Raw genomic sequence first — 16,881 nt, 5'->3', positions numbered from 1 at the left:
ATCCCATTTCCATAGGAGGAACCTGACCTTATGAAAAAGACTTGAACATTTCTTTATTTCCAAGGGATCTGCACTTTACTTTTGGTTAATTTTTTCAAAGATTGCATTTAATTTGGAAAAAAAAAATATCTTGCTGCTTGTAAACTGTGGGAGTATCTAGCCCCTTCCCTCTGGGACTCCCTCCCCGCAGATTCTTATAAACCTAGTCAAGCTCCTTCTTTGGAGGTAGGCACCTGGGAGCTACATCTTTGACAAGCAATCCAGATGACTTTTATAGGCAATAAAGTTGAGGATACTGCTTTAGGCAGTGGGATGCCTGCTGTCAGGGAGGGCGCTCCTCACTGGGTGCTGAGCACCCACTGTGGCCACCCACGTGGACCCAAAGGGTAGAAGGGCCAAGCCAAAGTCTGCTGTGCAAAGAGCCCTCAAATCTACTCCCCTGGGAGGGCAAGCCACTGTGAGACAGCTTAGTGACTTGTCCTGCAGCCCTCAAGGAGCCCTGCGCGCTGGTACCTATCTGATGTATCTGCACACTAACCAATCGCAATAAACGTCATTTGCTGACTGCCTGTGTTATAAACACGGGGTTGGTTGTAGCAAATGGCCGTTTAATGACAAAAACCCTACCAGGTGAAATTCAGCCTCTGCAGTCCCAGAAGGTAAGAAAGCAATGCTGTTCTAACCCGAAAGTCATCATTTAAAATCCCTGTTTTAAAAATTCCGATACTGTATTAGAAGTCAGGAAGACAGGCTACTGGCTGACATCTGCCAGGTTCCCTCCCCACGCACCTGGCCACTTTTGGTTGGGCAGGAGGAAACAAAGAAAACATCAAACCTAAGTATTTTAAGTGTATTTGCGTATATATATGTACATGCATGTATGCATGTTTAAATATACTTATATTATTATTTCAAGGGCTTCAATATCTTATGCCTTTGTCACAAACTCTGTTCTGTACACACATTAAGTACCAGCTTTTCAGGTCAAGGAGCCAAGAAAAAGTAACAGAAAAGAATAATTGGGAAGCAGATATCGTTCGAGTGATAGAGCTTCCACCTACCATATGGGAGGACCTGGGTTCGATCCCTGGGGCCTCCCAGTAAAAAAGAAGAGAAAGCGTGCTCGCCGTGGTGAGCCAGTTCCCGCACGAGTGCCTACGTGCTGAGCCAGTGCTCCGGGCAAATGAGTCACACAGCAAAATGATGACGTATCAAAAGAGAGACAAGGGAAGAGTCAAGGTGAAGCGCAGCAGAGACCAGGAACTGAGGTGGTGCAATTGACAGGGAACCTCTCTCCCCATCAGAGGTCTCCAGGATCGAATCCCAGAGAATCCTAGAGGAGAGAAAATGAGAAGAGAAGACAACACAGACAGCAAAAACAGCAGAGTGGGAGGAGAGGAAGGGGGAAAATAAATAAATAAATAGATCTTAAAAAAAAAAAAAGAATTGGGGAGCAGATGTGGCTCAAGCAGTTGAGCACCAGCTTCTCACATATGAGGTCCCCAGGCTCAATCTCTGGCTTGTACCTCAAAAAGAAAAAAAAAGTAATTATTTTTCACTTTTTGACCTGATATTTAGTATAATGTATTTTTCCCTTTTCTTAAGGTGCATTTATTTTCTTAAGCAAGAAAAGTTTAACATTTTAGAATTACCAGACTCCCAAAATGGATCCATAGTTACCTCTTCAAGAGCTATGTGCTGCTCAGGATATCTGTTAAATAAGCTTTTGGTAGAAACAAAGCCGTCTCATTTTCAACAGCCAATGAACTGAAAGGCCATCGATTTGAATTGAACTTCAAGTTGAAAGCTCTAGTTTTTGAAATAGACATTGACCCTGGAGGGATACTTGAGTGAAGATGTGGAGGAGGGAGGAATCTCAAAATTTTTACAGGGGGGTCGCGTAAAAATTCAGATTGCTTATGTCAGATTTAGCTTCTCTAGGAAAAAAAAAATCAGCGCGACAGGAGTTGTCTGTCCCAAGTGACTGTTCAGGGGATGTCGTGAGCCCGCTACGAGCCCTGCCCGTTTCGTCCTTTTTCGCGTCACATGACCTCGTTTCCCTGGCACGAACCATCCGGCACCTTTCGGGGTCGGGAAGCGTCTGGGAGCCGGGCGGGCAGGGTCACCCCCCACGCCCCGGGGCTGGCGATCGCCCGCCCCCCGCGCCCGCAGCGCCGCCGCCGGAGTCCAGCCCCGCGCGCCCCGGGCGCACATCCTGCCGCGCCCCGGCCCCGCCGCCGCCTGCGCGCGCATCCCCGGGCCCGGGCGCTGCGGGGCAGGCTGAGCGCCGCCGGCGCCGCTTCCTCCCGAGGCAAAGCCGCCCGCACCATGTTTCCCCAGGAGCTGGCCCAGCAGATCAAGGGCTACCAGGGCCAGATCGCTTCCCTGAACTCCAAGTGCAAGACGCTGACCATGCGGGCCAAGCACGCCACCATGCTGCTGACCGTGACCGAGGTGGAGGCGCGGGCGGCCGGCGACCTGGACCCGGAGCTCCTCCCCGCGCCCCCGGCCCAGCCCTCGGTGGTGATGGTAAGGACGCCCCGGGGTACCCCCCGCTGGGAATCAACCTTGGACACTGAGATTAGAATTCGGGGGCCGTTTCCCAATCCACCAACCCCCTTGGACTCCGCGGGCGCCGAGGCCAGGCAGTGACAGCTGCAGGGAAGCTCTTTGGCTTGCGACCGCTGCACAACTTAAGATGTCGCTGGTCTGCCCTGCGATTTGTTTATATAATTTAACAGTAAGCCCCCGAGGCACCAAGCTTTAAAAAAAAATTCCTTTGCCTAGTCTTCGAGGATCCTGGGGATGGGAGAATGACGTTACATATATTTTAATTGTTATTTTCCAAGCTGGCTCGGGGCTGACTCGAGATGTGCGTGTATTCTTTTGCATACATCCTGAGCAAAATTTAGGAGAAAAGCTGTTACTAGAAAAATGTTGTTTTGCACTGCGTTAAAATAAAGGAAGATCCTCCAGTTTCTATTCTGCACCATTATTTGCCCCATGCACTTGGCATTTAAAATACATGGATGATAAGGACAGTAGTTTGCGATGCTCTGTTTCCCACTTAATGGGCTGTGCCTCCACTAATTTGTAATACCTGGGAGGCCTATCTGGCAAGTTACTGCTTTGGGTGCATTTATTTTCCTAGGACATCTGGAACTTGAGATACCCACAAAAGACCAAGTTTTAGGTCTTAGATGTTCCCGCGATCATTTTAGTTATTTTAAAGACACAAACGAACCAAACGAGAAAAACTGCAAAAGCAAAACTCTAACGCAACAGGCGTCCGACCCAACCCCGTTTGTTTCACAAAGGGGCGTTAGTGTCCTGTTCATTTCAGGACACACCTTTTTTAGGTACGAACGCAGAATTAGCGTGCCAATTTGGGTCTCGAGCCTTCTGCCCTTGGTTATATAACTGTGTGATTTGTTCTGCCTGAGCCCGCTTGACCTGGCTAACTGACCTTCCTGTCCCTGGGTTTACCCCTACGTGGCAGGTGACGGCCGGCCGCTGCCACACCTTGCTGTCCCCCGTCTCTGAGGAGTCTGGAGAGGAGGGAACCAACAGCGAGGTCTCCTCGCCCCGCACCTGCCGCTCCCCTTCACCTGTGGCTCACACGGATGCTTCCGTTAACCAGGTACCTCCCGCCAGGCGTCCGTCTGGCTGGGCGTCCATCTGGCTGTGCACTCAGGAGGGATGGGGGGACCCCAACTCTGCTCTCCCCAGACTGTGGGTAGGGGCTCTAGATGTCGCCGTCTTGGCTCCAAAGTCCACCGTTAGTCGTGTGAGCCGTGATTATCATGTGAGGCCCCTGACGGGCTCCGCTCATCATCTCTTCTCCTTGGCCACTGATGAGCAAAAACTAGGTCATGGCAATTGTAGCCCCAGAAGGCCCGTTTTAAGGCTTTAGCTTCTAGCAGCCACCTGCATCCTGTAACAGAAAATGAAATGCTTGTGTCGTGTCATTCGTAAAATAACATAATCCATTGCTGTTTTAGCATACATTGAACCTAGTGGCTGACACTTCACAGCTCAGATTTTGAGGATGAAAAATGTCAGGCAACCATTACCTTGTCATGCTTAAAAAAAAAGTACTAATTGTGAACCAGTTTCAGGAATGTCTGCCAGTATATATACTGGCATATATATATATATGTATATATGTATGTATGTATATATATAGTATATATACATACTTTCTCACGTATATATGTATGTGTATGTACATATATATATACTATATATATATTTGGACTTTCTCACTTCCCTTTAAATAATCTGAAATTTTGTTTCCTGTGAAATGGGATAATACTTTGTTATGAGGTACCTTGTAGCTGACATTATGTTAAATACAGATTTTACTAAATTAAATGTCAGAAAGTTTTCATTAAAGTATTGGCTAGAAATGTAAAAAAAGATTTTATAATAGCCAACATTTTAAAAAATATGTTATGCAGTGCTTCCTTTCTTTTTCTAGCCACAACTAAAAACATTTAAAACATTAACTTCCTTTGAAATTATGCTCATGTCCAAAGAAGTTGAAATGTATTACCATGAAAGAAGTGTTCTACATCAGCAAATGTTTTCTAAGCTATTGTATGAAATGATCATGTTGTTTTTATTTTAAAAGCAGAAACATTCAAAATAAGATTTTTGTGATAAAGAGAAATAAAAACAGGACAACTGAGTGGAGGAAACCAGTAGGTCCAAACATTCTCCATTCATCAACTCTGCCTTGAGGGCTTGCTTCGGAGCTAGCACTGGACTGGGAACAGAAGGGGAAGGAGAGGGAGATGGCAGCTGCCCCTGCTTTCAGGGGCTTTATGACCTAGAGGGACAGGTAGATGGGGAACAAGTCCTAACAAAAGTGAGGAGAGGGAATTTTAGAAAAGAAAAAAAAAAAAAAAAAGAACTTCAGGGCACTCAGAGGATTTGGGAAACTGTCCTGCAAATCCTGATTTTAAAAATACACATTACTCATTCTTTGATGATATGTTCTTCCCTGGGGTTACAGCTGTGACTAGAATCAGAGAAATTTGACTGTCATCAACTGTTTATTGTGCAGGGAGAATTTGTTCTATATATAATGCCCCATAGTCCTATACATTCCAAATTAACCATACATTTTGACCTTGAGGCCGACACTGTAATGAACCCACCTTTTCTAAAACTCTTAAGTCTCCATACCACTTCCTGTTAAATTTCTTTCACTGTAGGTGCAAAAGTGCTCTATAAAGATAAAACAGGCAAATACATTTGCTATTATCACTTCAACTGTGACGCTTAATCAGATCCTAACATGTGAGATTATGCTTTGTTTGAATGCTATTGGCACTCTCACAGGAAAACAACAATTAAACAACCTTGTCAACCTAGCATATTTAGTTTTACAAACGGGGGGGGGGGGGGGGGGCGGGCCATATCTTCATTTAGTTTAAATCTGACAGCGTTAGTTAGAGGAAGGTGTTACAAAGCAAATGTGCGGGAGCGGATGTAGCTCGAGTGTTTGAGTGCCTGCTTCCCATGTATGAAGTCTTAGATCCAATCTGCGGTGCCTCCTGAAAAAAAAACAAAAAACAAATGTATTATGCATGATGTTGCTCAAAAAAAATCAACCTGAAGTAACTCGTCATTATGGACACATTTCATTCTTCTACAATAGTATAAGTAAGGGGAATATTTTAAAAATACTGCCCCATGATCAGCAATGCATTGGATTTACCAAATTTTCTACTGTAGTTGAGGAAGACATTTAGAGTTGCCTGAAGTTCCAGTTTCCAGACACAAAGTGCTGTACAGAATGTACACAGCTGTGCTTCACTGTTCAAGAAGCAAGTAAATATAACTGCTTTGTCAAATCGCAGCTGTTTAAAAAAAGCTTTGTGCTTGCTGCTTCTGCAAGTAGATCTCTGTTATGTAACCAGTTGATTCCCACTCACAGTCAATGTGTGTTCTCTCACGGTGGTTATGAGCTAACCTGTAATCAACAATCAAACCTACTGCAGGGTGGAGATAAAAAGGCACCTCCAGAATTTGCCTCTGCCTTCTCGATCTCCTTAGAAGCACTCCAAGGTTTACCCCCTGGGAAGGGGTGAGAGGAGCAGAGGCTTGACATGAGTGAGAGTGTAATGTCAGAGCTCACACTGGGGGTCCCAGCTCTTCCCCCTCTGAGCCGAGTACCCCTCAAAGTCTCTTCATCTCCTCATTTGTTAACGGGAAGCAATTCTACTTCATTCCTGAGATTGTGAAAATTAAATATGATGTTAATCGTGCAGGTACTTTTTAAGCTGGAAAATGCTTATTGAATAGTAGCTGTGGTTTTCCAAAATGCATTTCATTAGGTCTCCAGTAGGTAATAGCTCTCATAATTTAAGTGTATTACCCAATGAGAGACGTATTTCTAGGGGGCGATTTTTTACTACATCCAATTTTGCCTTTATTTCTTAATTACTTATAGTACTGATTGATTTACTGAATTGAATTTATGCTGGGTATTAATCTTCAAGTATGTATCATTCCTCTACAACAGTTAATATATTTTCAGATCCTTTCAAGAAACCAGAAGTTGTCATTTCCTGTTAATAGGGCATGACCCCTAGGCATATACACAACCAGAAGAATTTGCTTGAACAAATTAATTTTATTCTAGCTCTTTTGGGGGTTTTTCTGTATTTGAAATAGAGTATTTAATTTTAAATTTTTACAACATTTAAAGCAAATCTTTTATTTTCCTTGCAGACAGTTAGAGTGCAGCCTTCCACATGTATAAAACATTAGACTTTCCAAAAGGACTTTACGTGCATTATTCATGATGAATGCATATGCTTGCCTGTTATTTGCCCAGCACTCTACAGTGTGCTCCAGAGCCAAGATTCCTGGTCTGAGGACCTCACACCCTGGCATGAGACCAGGCCAGGATTACAGTAGAGGTGAAGGGTGCTGGAAGGGGGGATGGGTTCAGGTGGATCAAGCCCAGCACTGTACAGTTTAAGAAGAGTGTGCAGGGGAGCCTCTTGGGGTACACTGGGGTGATGTGCCTGCAAGTGTTCCAGAAGATAAGGAATTGCGTGTGGGAAGGTGTGGAGTAAGGAAGGAAAATCAAAGCAACTGCAAAGAGCATCCATGTAACGGGAGAAAAGTAAGTTTTGTGGAGGAGGGGAGAGAGGAGTTGGACGGGCAGAGAAATGGGAGTGAGAGGGACGCTGGAACCACATCCTGAAGGACCACGAAGGCCACACAAAAAGAACTTGAGCTTTACCCCAGAGCTAGTAGTTCTCCCCTGAGGGAATCTTTTTTTTTTTTTTTCAATTACCAGGGTCAGGGATTGAACTGAGACCTCATATGTGGGAAGCTGGCGCTCAACCCCTGAGCCACATCGGCTCCCCTGAGTTGGTTTTTTTTTCATTTGTTTTGCTTCTTGTTTGTCTTTTTTTTACGTGTTGTTTTTAGGAGGCACCGGGAACAGAACCTGGGATCTCCCATGTGGGAGGCAGGCATTCAACCGCTTGAGCCGCATCCGTTCCCCAGCCTGAGGGAATTTAACTGGCAGTCCTGTGCAGAACTGAGTTTCAGAATAGATGGCTCTGGATCCCTGTGGGCAGGAGAATGGAAGTGGGCAGGTGCAGAGCTAGAGAAGCTCATCAGGTACAGGGGTTGCAAGCGCTCCTGCCTGCTGCAGGCAGTGGATATATGAGTGAGACAGACTGGGGGGGTGAAGGGGACGTGCAGAGCCCCTGCTCCTCATAAATGAGGCCACCCCTCCTCTGCTGGAGTTATTGCAACCGTGTAGTAGAGGATGGTGTTGCCAAACTGTATTGCTGTGAATCTGGACTTAGAGGAGATCTCCCTACTTTAAAGCATGCAGGCTAGAGGCAGCCTGTAGGCTGCCAGTTTGCAGGCTCTGAACTAGGAAGTTGTTGACGTAATGAGAACTTGAACCCAGGCTCTGCAAAGGGATGCATCAAGAGAACTTCCTCCTTACCTGAGCACTGGAAGGTAGGGAAAAGGAATTGAGACTAAGTCCCAAGTTTACAGCTTAGGTGGATACAAGTTCCATTCATCGAGGGAGAGATAACACTTTATCATCTTCCCTAAACCCTTTCCTCACCCTGTTTTTGCTTGGGAAATGTTACGTTTGAAGAGTCTGTGGGATCCACATGTGCGACTGGATATGTGAATCTGGAGCTTCTAAATACACGCATGTTTGAGAATGAGTGAAGACACTCCAGAAGAGAAAGAGTGAATCACTAGGGAGCTAGGAGAACAGAAAGATGAACAGGGAAGCAGTTCAGAAAAGGGCTGATGGGCGGTGGTAGTGAAGGCTGAGAGGCAAGGAAGGTGAGGGCTTAGCAGCAGTCATTTGATTTCATAGAAAAGAAGCCCCTGATGACGGTGGCAAGAGACGTTTAAATGGAACCATGAGGCTAGAAGCCTCGTGTGGATTTGGAAGTGGATGGAAGTCGAGAAAGTGAGGATGTCTAGTGTAAACCTTTGCAGCAGCTGGATTATAAAGTGAAAGGGAGAGAAGTGAGGACGACTGTGTGTGCTGGTGGGTTTGTTCCCTCGGTGATGAGCCACTGTGTTGCGATCTTTTCTTTTTGTCAATCTTTTTTAAATTTTTAAATCTTTTTTAAACAAATGAATTTTCTTGGTAGACTTTTCTGATAGGTCATCTCCTTCGAGGAAGAGTAACAAAAGAGTGAGGGTGTGCAGGTGTTTTTTCAATGGAAAAGATTTGACCTCAGTTTTTTTTGTTTTTGTTTTGTTAGTATATTCTATTTATTGTTTATTTCTTTCTTTTTTGTCCCCATATACCCCCCACGCCCCTCACCCCACTCCTTCCCCCATAATAGCAACCTCCTCCATCATCATGAGACATTCATTGCATTTGGTGAATACATCTTTGAGTACCGCTGCACCTCATGGTCAGTGGTCCACACCATAGCCCACACTCTCCCACAGTCCACCCAGTGGGCCATGGCCGGACATATAATGTCCGGTAACTGTCCCTGCAGCATCACCCAGGACAACTCCAACCCCCCAAAATGCCCCCACATCACATCTCTTCCTCCCACTCCCTACCCCCAGCAGCCACCATGGCCACTTTCTCCACACCAATGCCACATTTTCTTCGATTACTAATCACAATAGTTCCTGAATAGAATATCAGTAAGTCCACTCTAATCCATACTCTATTCCTCCATCCTGTGAACCTTAGAATGGTTGTGTCCACGCCACATCTATGTCAAGAGGGGGCTTAGATCCCAGATGGATGCTGGATGCAATTCTCCTGCTTGCAGTTGTAGGCACTCTTGACTCCCTGGTGTGGTGGTTGACCTTCTTCACCTCCATGTTAGCTGAGTGGAGTAAGTTCAATAAACCAGAGTGTAGGAGCTGAAGTCTGTTGAGGCTCAGGGCCTGGCTATGATATTGTCAGTCCAGAGATTCAATTGGCCTCAGTTTTATGCTGAGGAAAAAGTCGAGGGAGAGACTGAGGGAGGTGTTATCAGCTGGCTCCTGGCAAAGCCAGCTGTGGGCTTCTGGAGGCAGGTGGGAGGTGATCCCTAAGCAAGGAGACCGGCCGGCATGAGGAAAGAGTGAGACAGGACACGGCCTGACTTCGGAAAATTGGGGAAGCTGCAGGAACAGCTCCTGGACAGCTTCTATTATGTGTGTGTATACATCGCACGCTCAGAGTTGCTTCAAGTTACGGCTGGGGTTTTCCAAATGAAGCAGGGGTAAAGGGGCAAGGGAAAGAAGTGTGTTGGCAAGAGAGGGGTCTAAGTATAGACGTAACTACAAGTCCAGGTGGGGTGGATTGACTCTGTAAAGACAGGATGTCATGTGCAAAGGTACAGAGGACAGAGGTGGAGGTGAAGGTCCATGGACTTGAGACTATCAAGGACACGATGATACCAAGGAAGTTCACTCAAGGTGGTGGCAGGGTTAGGAGGGAAGAGGAAACCTGTTCTCCATGTTTCAGAGACATCTGTCAAGGTTGGGGACTTACCTGGGAGCCTCAGCAATACCGACAGAATGGTAGAAGGTGCTATAGCCACTCATTACTTCATTGAATCCTCAAAACAAACAAGGAAACTGATGAGCGGGCTACGTGTGGCTTGCTCAAATTAGAGAGCTGCTTAAGAGGAGAACTGCAGCTAGAATCCCAGGTGGCCAGACCCCCCACCTGAGCTCATTCTGCTGCCCTCCAAACACCAAGCCCCTTTCTGCTGTCACATCGGTTTCTCAGGCATTTCTTTACACTAAGGGCCTTCCCTTCTGTTTTTTAGTATTTTATGACTGGGGCCTTTCATAAAGCTTTTTTGTTAATTTTTTTTTTTTCATTTTCTCTTTTTTTTGTGTTTTTTAAAGATTTATTTTATTGATTGATTTCTCTCCACTCCCTTGTTGTTTGCACTTGCTGTGTCTGTTCATTGTGTGCTTGTCATCTTTTTATTAATAGGAGGCACTGGGAACCGAACCTGACACCTCCCATATGAGAGAGAGGTGCCTAATTGCTTGAGCCACCTCCGCTCCTTGCTTTGTTGTGTCTCTCATTGTGTTTTTTTTCCCTGTGTCTCTTGTTGCATCAGCTTGTCTTCTTGAAGAGGCACTGGGAGCTGAACCAGAGACCTCCCATGTGGTAGGCGGTAGCTCAACTGCTTGAGCCACATCTGCTTCCTATTTCTCAGTTTTATTGAGATATGTTCACGTACCATAAGGGTACATGTGTTTTATCTTATTTTTTAGGAGGTACCGGGGATCAAAATGGGACCTTGTACATGGAAGGCAAGCACTCAACCACTGAGCTTCATTCACTCCCATATATTTTTTTTTGTTTTTTTTAAGTAACACTTTTTAAAAAAATTAAAGTTAATGGATCACATAGAGCATTACATTAAAAAAACATAAGAGGTTCCCATATAACCCATACCACACCCCCCACCCCCATCATTTTTGTAAATTGTATTTTTTTGAAGATACATACATCACAAAAAAGCTTACATTATAAAAAACATAAGCAGTTTCCCATATACCCCCCACCCCCACCCCACTCCTCCCACACCAACAAACTCCCCCATTTTTGTGGCACACTCATCACACTTGGCGAACACATTTTCCCATGTATTTTAAATGAACATAGTTGTGTTAACTGCAGAAACAGCTAACTCAGTCATCACAATTTTCAGATGACAAACATTACCTCGAAATTCAATTTCTGTTGCTACCACTAGCAATAAATAACCACAGGAACAGTTGGAAACACAGAAATTATATGCTGTGATGTCATACATTTCACTATCAGTTCTAATAAAATATGTGACGTTACTTACGACCAAGTAGATTAAAAAAAAAGCAGAATTTTCCGTCATACACTCTGATCATTTCTTGTGGGCCTCCAAAAGTTGAAGAGAAGGAAATCATTTTATGATTTGGTTCTTTCTTAGAGTAGATTTCACTTCCCCATTACATTTTCCCTAGTTTACTATTAAGACATTAAATTAATGTCTTTGAATAATAAACTCACTATTCTTAAATAGCTTGCTACATCTGAAAAATGACTTTCTATACATTTAATTTTATTTGAATCAAGTATTTTAAAAACTATTCAAAACTTTAGCCAGTGTACTAAAAACATTTGAGAAAAGAGAAAAAAAAAAACCCAAACAAAAACATTTTAGGAAAGAGATTCCTGATAATTTCTCTACTCTCTACCCCCCCCCCCCCTTTTTTTTTGGCTATAAAACTTCCTCTTTAAATGGATGTATACCACTTAGATCCTCTGTATTTTTTTTTTACCAATTTAAAATCAGTTTGAGTTTTGGCAATGTGAAATATTGATAGAGTTGTGTTTTTTAAAAATATATAAACCAGAGTTCTTAAGCAATTGAAATGTGATTGATCTGTAAATCCTTATCCCTAGACTTTACTAACTTCTCTAGTTTGGAGCTCCCAGGAAAGGGGTAGAACATAAACCTTTCCTCAACTTGACAAGAACACCTGAGCAGGAGCCTGTTAATCTAGACCCCACCTTCCTTTCCAAGGCTAAGCTCTGCTTTGTGCCCACAGGACATTGCTTATTACCAAGCCTTATCTGCAGAGAGGTTGCAAAAGGGGGCCTCCAGGCTCCACGCGAGCCCCTCGACATACCAGGAGCTCTACGAGCCAGAGCTGGAACCATCCGCCACTGCTAAACTGGATGACTTGCAGCGCTCTTGGGAAACCTTGAAGAACGTGGTAAGTCTTGCCAGCGCGGGGAGCCTTTCGAGCCGGCACCAAGTTAGCTTAGCATCACCTAACGAAATACAGGCCTGGGGTTGACACATCCAGGCGCACTGGCGTGTCCCCTGTTAGGCCACCGGGGCAAAGCAGAGAGGAAACGAATGTCGTAAGCCAGAAGATAAGGGGCTAGGAAGTGTTTGGTAACATCCCTCTTCTGGTGCAGATCAGTGAAAAGCAGCGCTCCCTCTATGAGGCTCTGGAACGCCAGCAGAAGTACCAGGACGCTCTGCAGTCCATCTCCTCGAAAATGGAGGCCGTGGAGATGAGGCTCAACGAGACTCTAGAACCCGGCAGGAGTCCAGAGAGCCAGATGGCTGAGCACCAGGTAAAAATAGCCGTGACTTCAGTTTCCTGCCTGAGTAAGTGGGTGTACCGCACTGACTGGTCAGCCTTGCCGGCTGTGTTTGGATCGGGCTGACACTTTTTAAATAGATCAGTCACTGCAGTGTAAACAGGGTTCCACAGGGTGCTGCTTTCAGCCACCTCCAGGGAGGGACCTAAGCGGGAGGGAAAGTAACGCAACCCTTGAGTCTGAGTAAAGAAGGCTCCACGTTCAGGTGGCCTTGCTGCTTTTACTACCCAAGGCGTTTCCTTGGAGTTGCCAAATTCTTTTTATTTTATCGTAAGTCGCTGTCATAAGAATAAACTGTCACCCACATCTGCCTTCTCTGGGCATTGTTTTAAGAAACATAGCCCAGCTGTGCCCAGCGCTCACCATTATTGCTTAGGAGAGGTATTCCTAGACTTCTGTGGGCAAAGAGGTGGTTACAGCATAAGGGCTCTGAGTTGTCATCTTGTGATTGTTCCTGACTCAGTTAAAAGCTGTCAACTAGGCAAAGCTTCAGCTTTATAGGGAAACAGATGATCGCATTCACCTAACTCAGATAGTGGGAAAAAATGCAGGGAGTTGGAAGGAGGGCTGAGAATTGTGCATAGGTTCATATCTGGTTCATGCTTTAGCAATATTATCAGCGCGCTAATAATGCACAATCTGGTTTATATGATGTTAGCAGGGACTAAGGATACTGAGGTGTGTTCACATAAATATCCAGAATTCACATGATACGGGACTGTGCTGACTGGCCCCCAACCAGACCCCAGAAGCTCATGGCACCCTACAAAAGGCACAGGGAAGGAAAGAGATGTTTAGATGCATTTGCGAGCTCTAAGAGCATAATGTGATAAGTGTGTCTAGAGAAATATATCAGGTGTAAGAGTGAAACTCTATACTTTGCCTTTCCTCTAATTCACATGTTTATACATTTGGAATCCAGGACAACCTTGGAATATGTCACCTGCTCCTATGTCATGGTCTGGGATGAAATTGGATTCTTTTGGACCTTTTAATATAACATGAGAATAGCAGGAACATTTTATCCAGAGGCAGCATATGGAGAAATGGTGGTTTCAGGTCTTTGACCCTCTTGTGACTTCTTAAGATAGAAATCAGAGAGCCCATCACCCCATCTTTAGGCCTTGTTTTGGTCAAGCTACCTTTTTTAGGACTTTCTGCTATCCCAACGTCACCCATAGGGACGTTAGTGGGGAGATGTGCTGTGAAGGGAGCAAATTAACCGGTCTTTACCTGGACCAAACTAGTCATGGGGCAGTGGGGACTTGGGTGTCCTGGTGTCCACTGAGCTCCCCCATTTCCTCCCTGGACTCCATGCCCCCCAGGTCCCCTGCACAGTCCTCTCCCACTGGCATCCTGTGTCTTCACTGTCAATGCACCTCATCTCATCTGAGGGGCTGTCCCTGATGCCACTGTGTGCCCCCTGGAATTTTGTTTTTTTGTCTTCCCATGGTCCTGCAGTTTCAGGAGTGGAAGGGAGCATCCCCATGCTGGAATACAACTCCTCAGGCCAAGCTTCGATGGGTTCTCCTGGAAGGAAGCAAAGCCATGAAGATTATATATCTACAATCTGATTTCTACGAAGAGATTTCTTTTAGGAAATAGGCTCATGTGACTGTGGCAAGTCTGAAACCCACAAGGGAAACCAGCAGACTGAAAACTCAGACAAGAGGTGATGTCCTCTTGAGGCAGAAGTTCTTTCTCAGGAAACCTTAGTGGATTTTTTTCTCTGAAGGCATTCAAGGGATTGGATGAGACATACCCACGTTATGGAGCTGAGGGTAGATGTTAACCCCATCTACAAATTACCTTCACAGCAGCCTCTAGATCAGTTTTGACCAAACACCCGGGTATCCTAACATAGCCAACATACAATGAACCATCACAGCACACACAGGGGACATGGTATAAATTACCCAAGGGCCGAGTCAGAGTCCAGCTGACTGTGACACCCTCAGCATCTCAGGAGGCACTAGTCCTGAAGAGGGCCCAGGCTGGGTGGCTCTTCTCTCTACTTCAGGTCATATCCACCTTCACTCCAGGTTCATCATCATGGGGCCCAGCTGGCTGGCCACAGCTCCAAAGACCCTTCGTTGGGTCCCAGAAGATCTAGGAACTGCATGAAAGCAGAACCCTGGCAGCCTGCCTTGGCATACTGGAGCTCTTAAATTGAAAATGCGGATTTGCTTCCCAATCACCACCACCACCCTGTCTGTCTGTCATTAGTATGAAAACATGCATAGACTGAATGCAGAACAAAGTTAGGATTTTGTTCAAGGGATTTAATGGTGAAAATTGGAAGTTTATGCTAAGCATAAATCAGAAATGAATCAGTGACTTTCTTGTATAACGCCAACCTCACGACCTATGGAAGTGCTAACATGTTATCAGTGAGGGGATATAGCTAATATAGCTAATTCCATGTTGATTACCCATCTCTGGGGCTTAACAGTTAGATTCATGCTCTAATGGAAGGGAGGGAAAGATAAATAATCTCTAATTCAGTGTAATTCTCACCTCTTTCAAAATCTAACATTTTCCGTTGACCTGCTTTTGCCAACTTTTGCTGCCTGTGTCTTAAGTTCCATAAAAATCTGGGGCAGAGCTGCCCACATGGAAAGAATGATGGTATCACAATATCTAAATTTGTCCTCAGCTTCTGGAAGGGTCCTTTAAAAATCCCAAGCGCTATCCTTGAATTACTATTTCTAAATTCCAACAAAAGGGGGGCGAGAAAGTCCAGTATGCTTTTTTTTGTATCATACCCAAAATTCAATAGAAATGCTTTGTTGTCATTTCTTTGCCCAACGCTGTCTTAGAAGTATCAATGTTTTCTTTAAAGAGGTAACCTCATTCCTATAGTTTTCCTCTAAACACTGTCTGAATCTCCTGGATTCGGGTGGGGTGCCTTTCCCATTAGCCTGTTTTAAGTTGAGCAATGGATTTAATCTTAAGACTTACATGGTCCATAAGCTGATGGTGGCTATTCTCTGAGTGGTAAGGCCTTGAAGAGCCGTCATCCTGGGATGACTTTTTTTGTGCATCTTGTTATTTGCTACAGTAACCCTAGATGCTGAGAATAAACCTCAGAGTTTTTTGCTTTTGTTTTTTGTATCTTAACCAATGTTAAGATCTCAAAGAAAATAGAATTTGGAATGAGCTGTTGTTACTGATCATTCTGAAAGTCTAATGATAGAATTAATCTTTTTAAAAAGCAGTTTTATTGAGATATATCCACATGCCATGCAATCCGTTCAAAATGTACAATCACTGGCTTTTAGAAAGCATGTAAAGCCTTGAGAATGGATGGTATCATGCAGGGAAAAACTGAAGAGAGAAAGGAGGGCCTGGAAATTAGCCCTGAGAAACTTCAAATTTAGAGTTGGGTATAGAGGGAGAACCTTGCAAAGGAGAAAAATAAGGAGTGCATCCAAGATTTCTCCCTTCTAGGATGTATAATGTGGGTTTGGTGTAATATGGCTTTTACCTTAAGTAATGTGGTTTGTATAGTGTGGGCTTTGGATTAAAACATTGTGCTTGTTTCAGACTTGGAGGTATTTGGAGTGGGACATTTCCCTAGGAAAAGCGATGTCAAGAAAGAAAGGGATGAATATGAGTTTTGACCTAGAACTGTAGACTCTTAGAGATAACTGAGTATACCTCTCTCATATTAGGGACGCACCTATCAAGAACCAGAAAGATGAATTAGCTTGTTCAAGCGCACCTAAATTAGGGACAGAAATCGTTTGGAAGTCAGAAATGTCTGATCACCAGCCTGATACTTTCTTTTGAAACACGTTAGCTTAGCAGGCTCCCTCTCCGCTGGTTCAGTGTCTTCCCAGTGAAATATCGTGAGCTAAATCAACTCAGAAGAGACTCGGCTAGTTTGAATGATTACTCAGTCCAAAAAAATAAAGGCAAGAGTGTGATTCCACAGTCTTTCCTACAGGCTTTGATGGACGAGATCCTCATGCTTCAAGATGAAATCAATGAGCTCCAGTCTTCTCTGGCGGACGAGCTGGTGTCCAGGTCCCTGGCATCTGACCCCACGGACCAGCTGGCCCTGCAGTCCACTCTCACTGTCTTAGCCGAGAGAATGTCCACCATCAAGATGAAAGCGTCAGGGAAGCAGCAGCTTTTGGAGGTAATGAGGAACTCTATGACGTCGCCCCTCGTTTCTGAATTAACTGTTAAAGTTGCGTTAACAAGTATTTGGGTTTCGTAGGTGTCCGACATTTTGCGTG

At 44.7% G+C, this 16,881-nt stretch overlaps 1 protein-coding gene across 1 annotated transcript in view; it reads left to right on the top strand.

Moving 5' to 3' along the window:
- SYNE1 (spectrin repeat containing nuclear envelope protein 1) overlaps nt 1–16,881 on the top strand; it is a 497,459-nt gene that overhangs the window by 322,571 nt on the left and 158,007 nt on the right. The window contains exons 92-96 of the mRNA XM_058289685.2: nt 2,341–2,529; nt 3,500–3,640; nt 12,073–12,240; nt 12,449–12,610; nt 16,587–16,781. Coding sequence (XP_058145668.1) covers nt 2,341–2,529; nt 3,500–3,640; nt 12,073–12,240; nt 12,449–12,610; nt 16,587–16,781 — 855 coding nt within the window. The remainder of the gene's footprint in view (nt 1–2,340; nt 2,530–3,499; nt 3,641–12,072; nt 12,241–12,448; nt 12,611–16,586; nt 16,782–16,881) is intronic.

This window comes from Dasypus novemcinctus, chromosome 28, assembly GCF_030445035.2.
Source record: "Dasypus novemcinctus isolate mDasNov1 chromosome 28, mDasNov1.1.hap2, whole genome shotgun sequence".
Lineage (NCBI taxonomy): Eukaryota > Metazoa > Chordata > Mammalia > Cingulata > Dasypodidae > Dasypus > Dasypus novemcinctus.
Note: the sequence above shows the minus strand (reverse complement) of the source record. Positions and strands in the feature narration are given on the sequence as shown.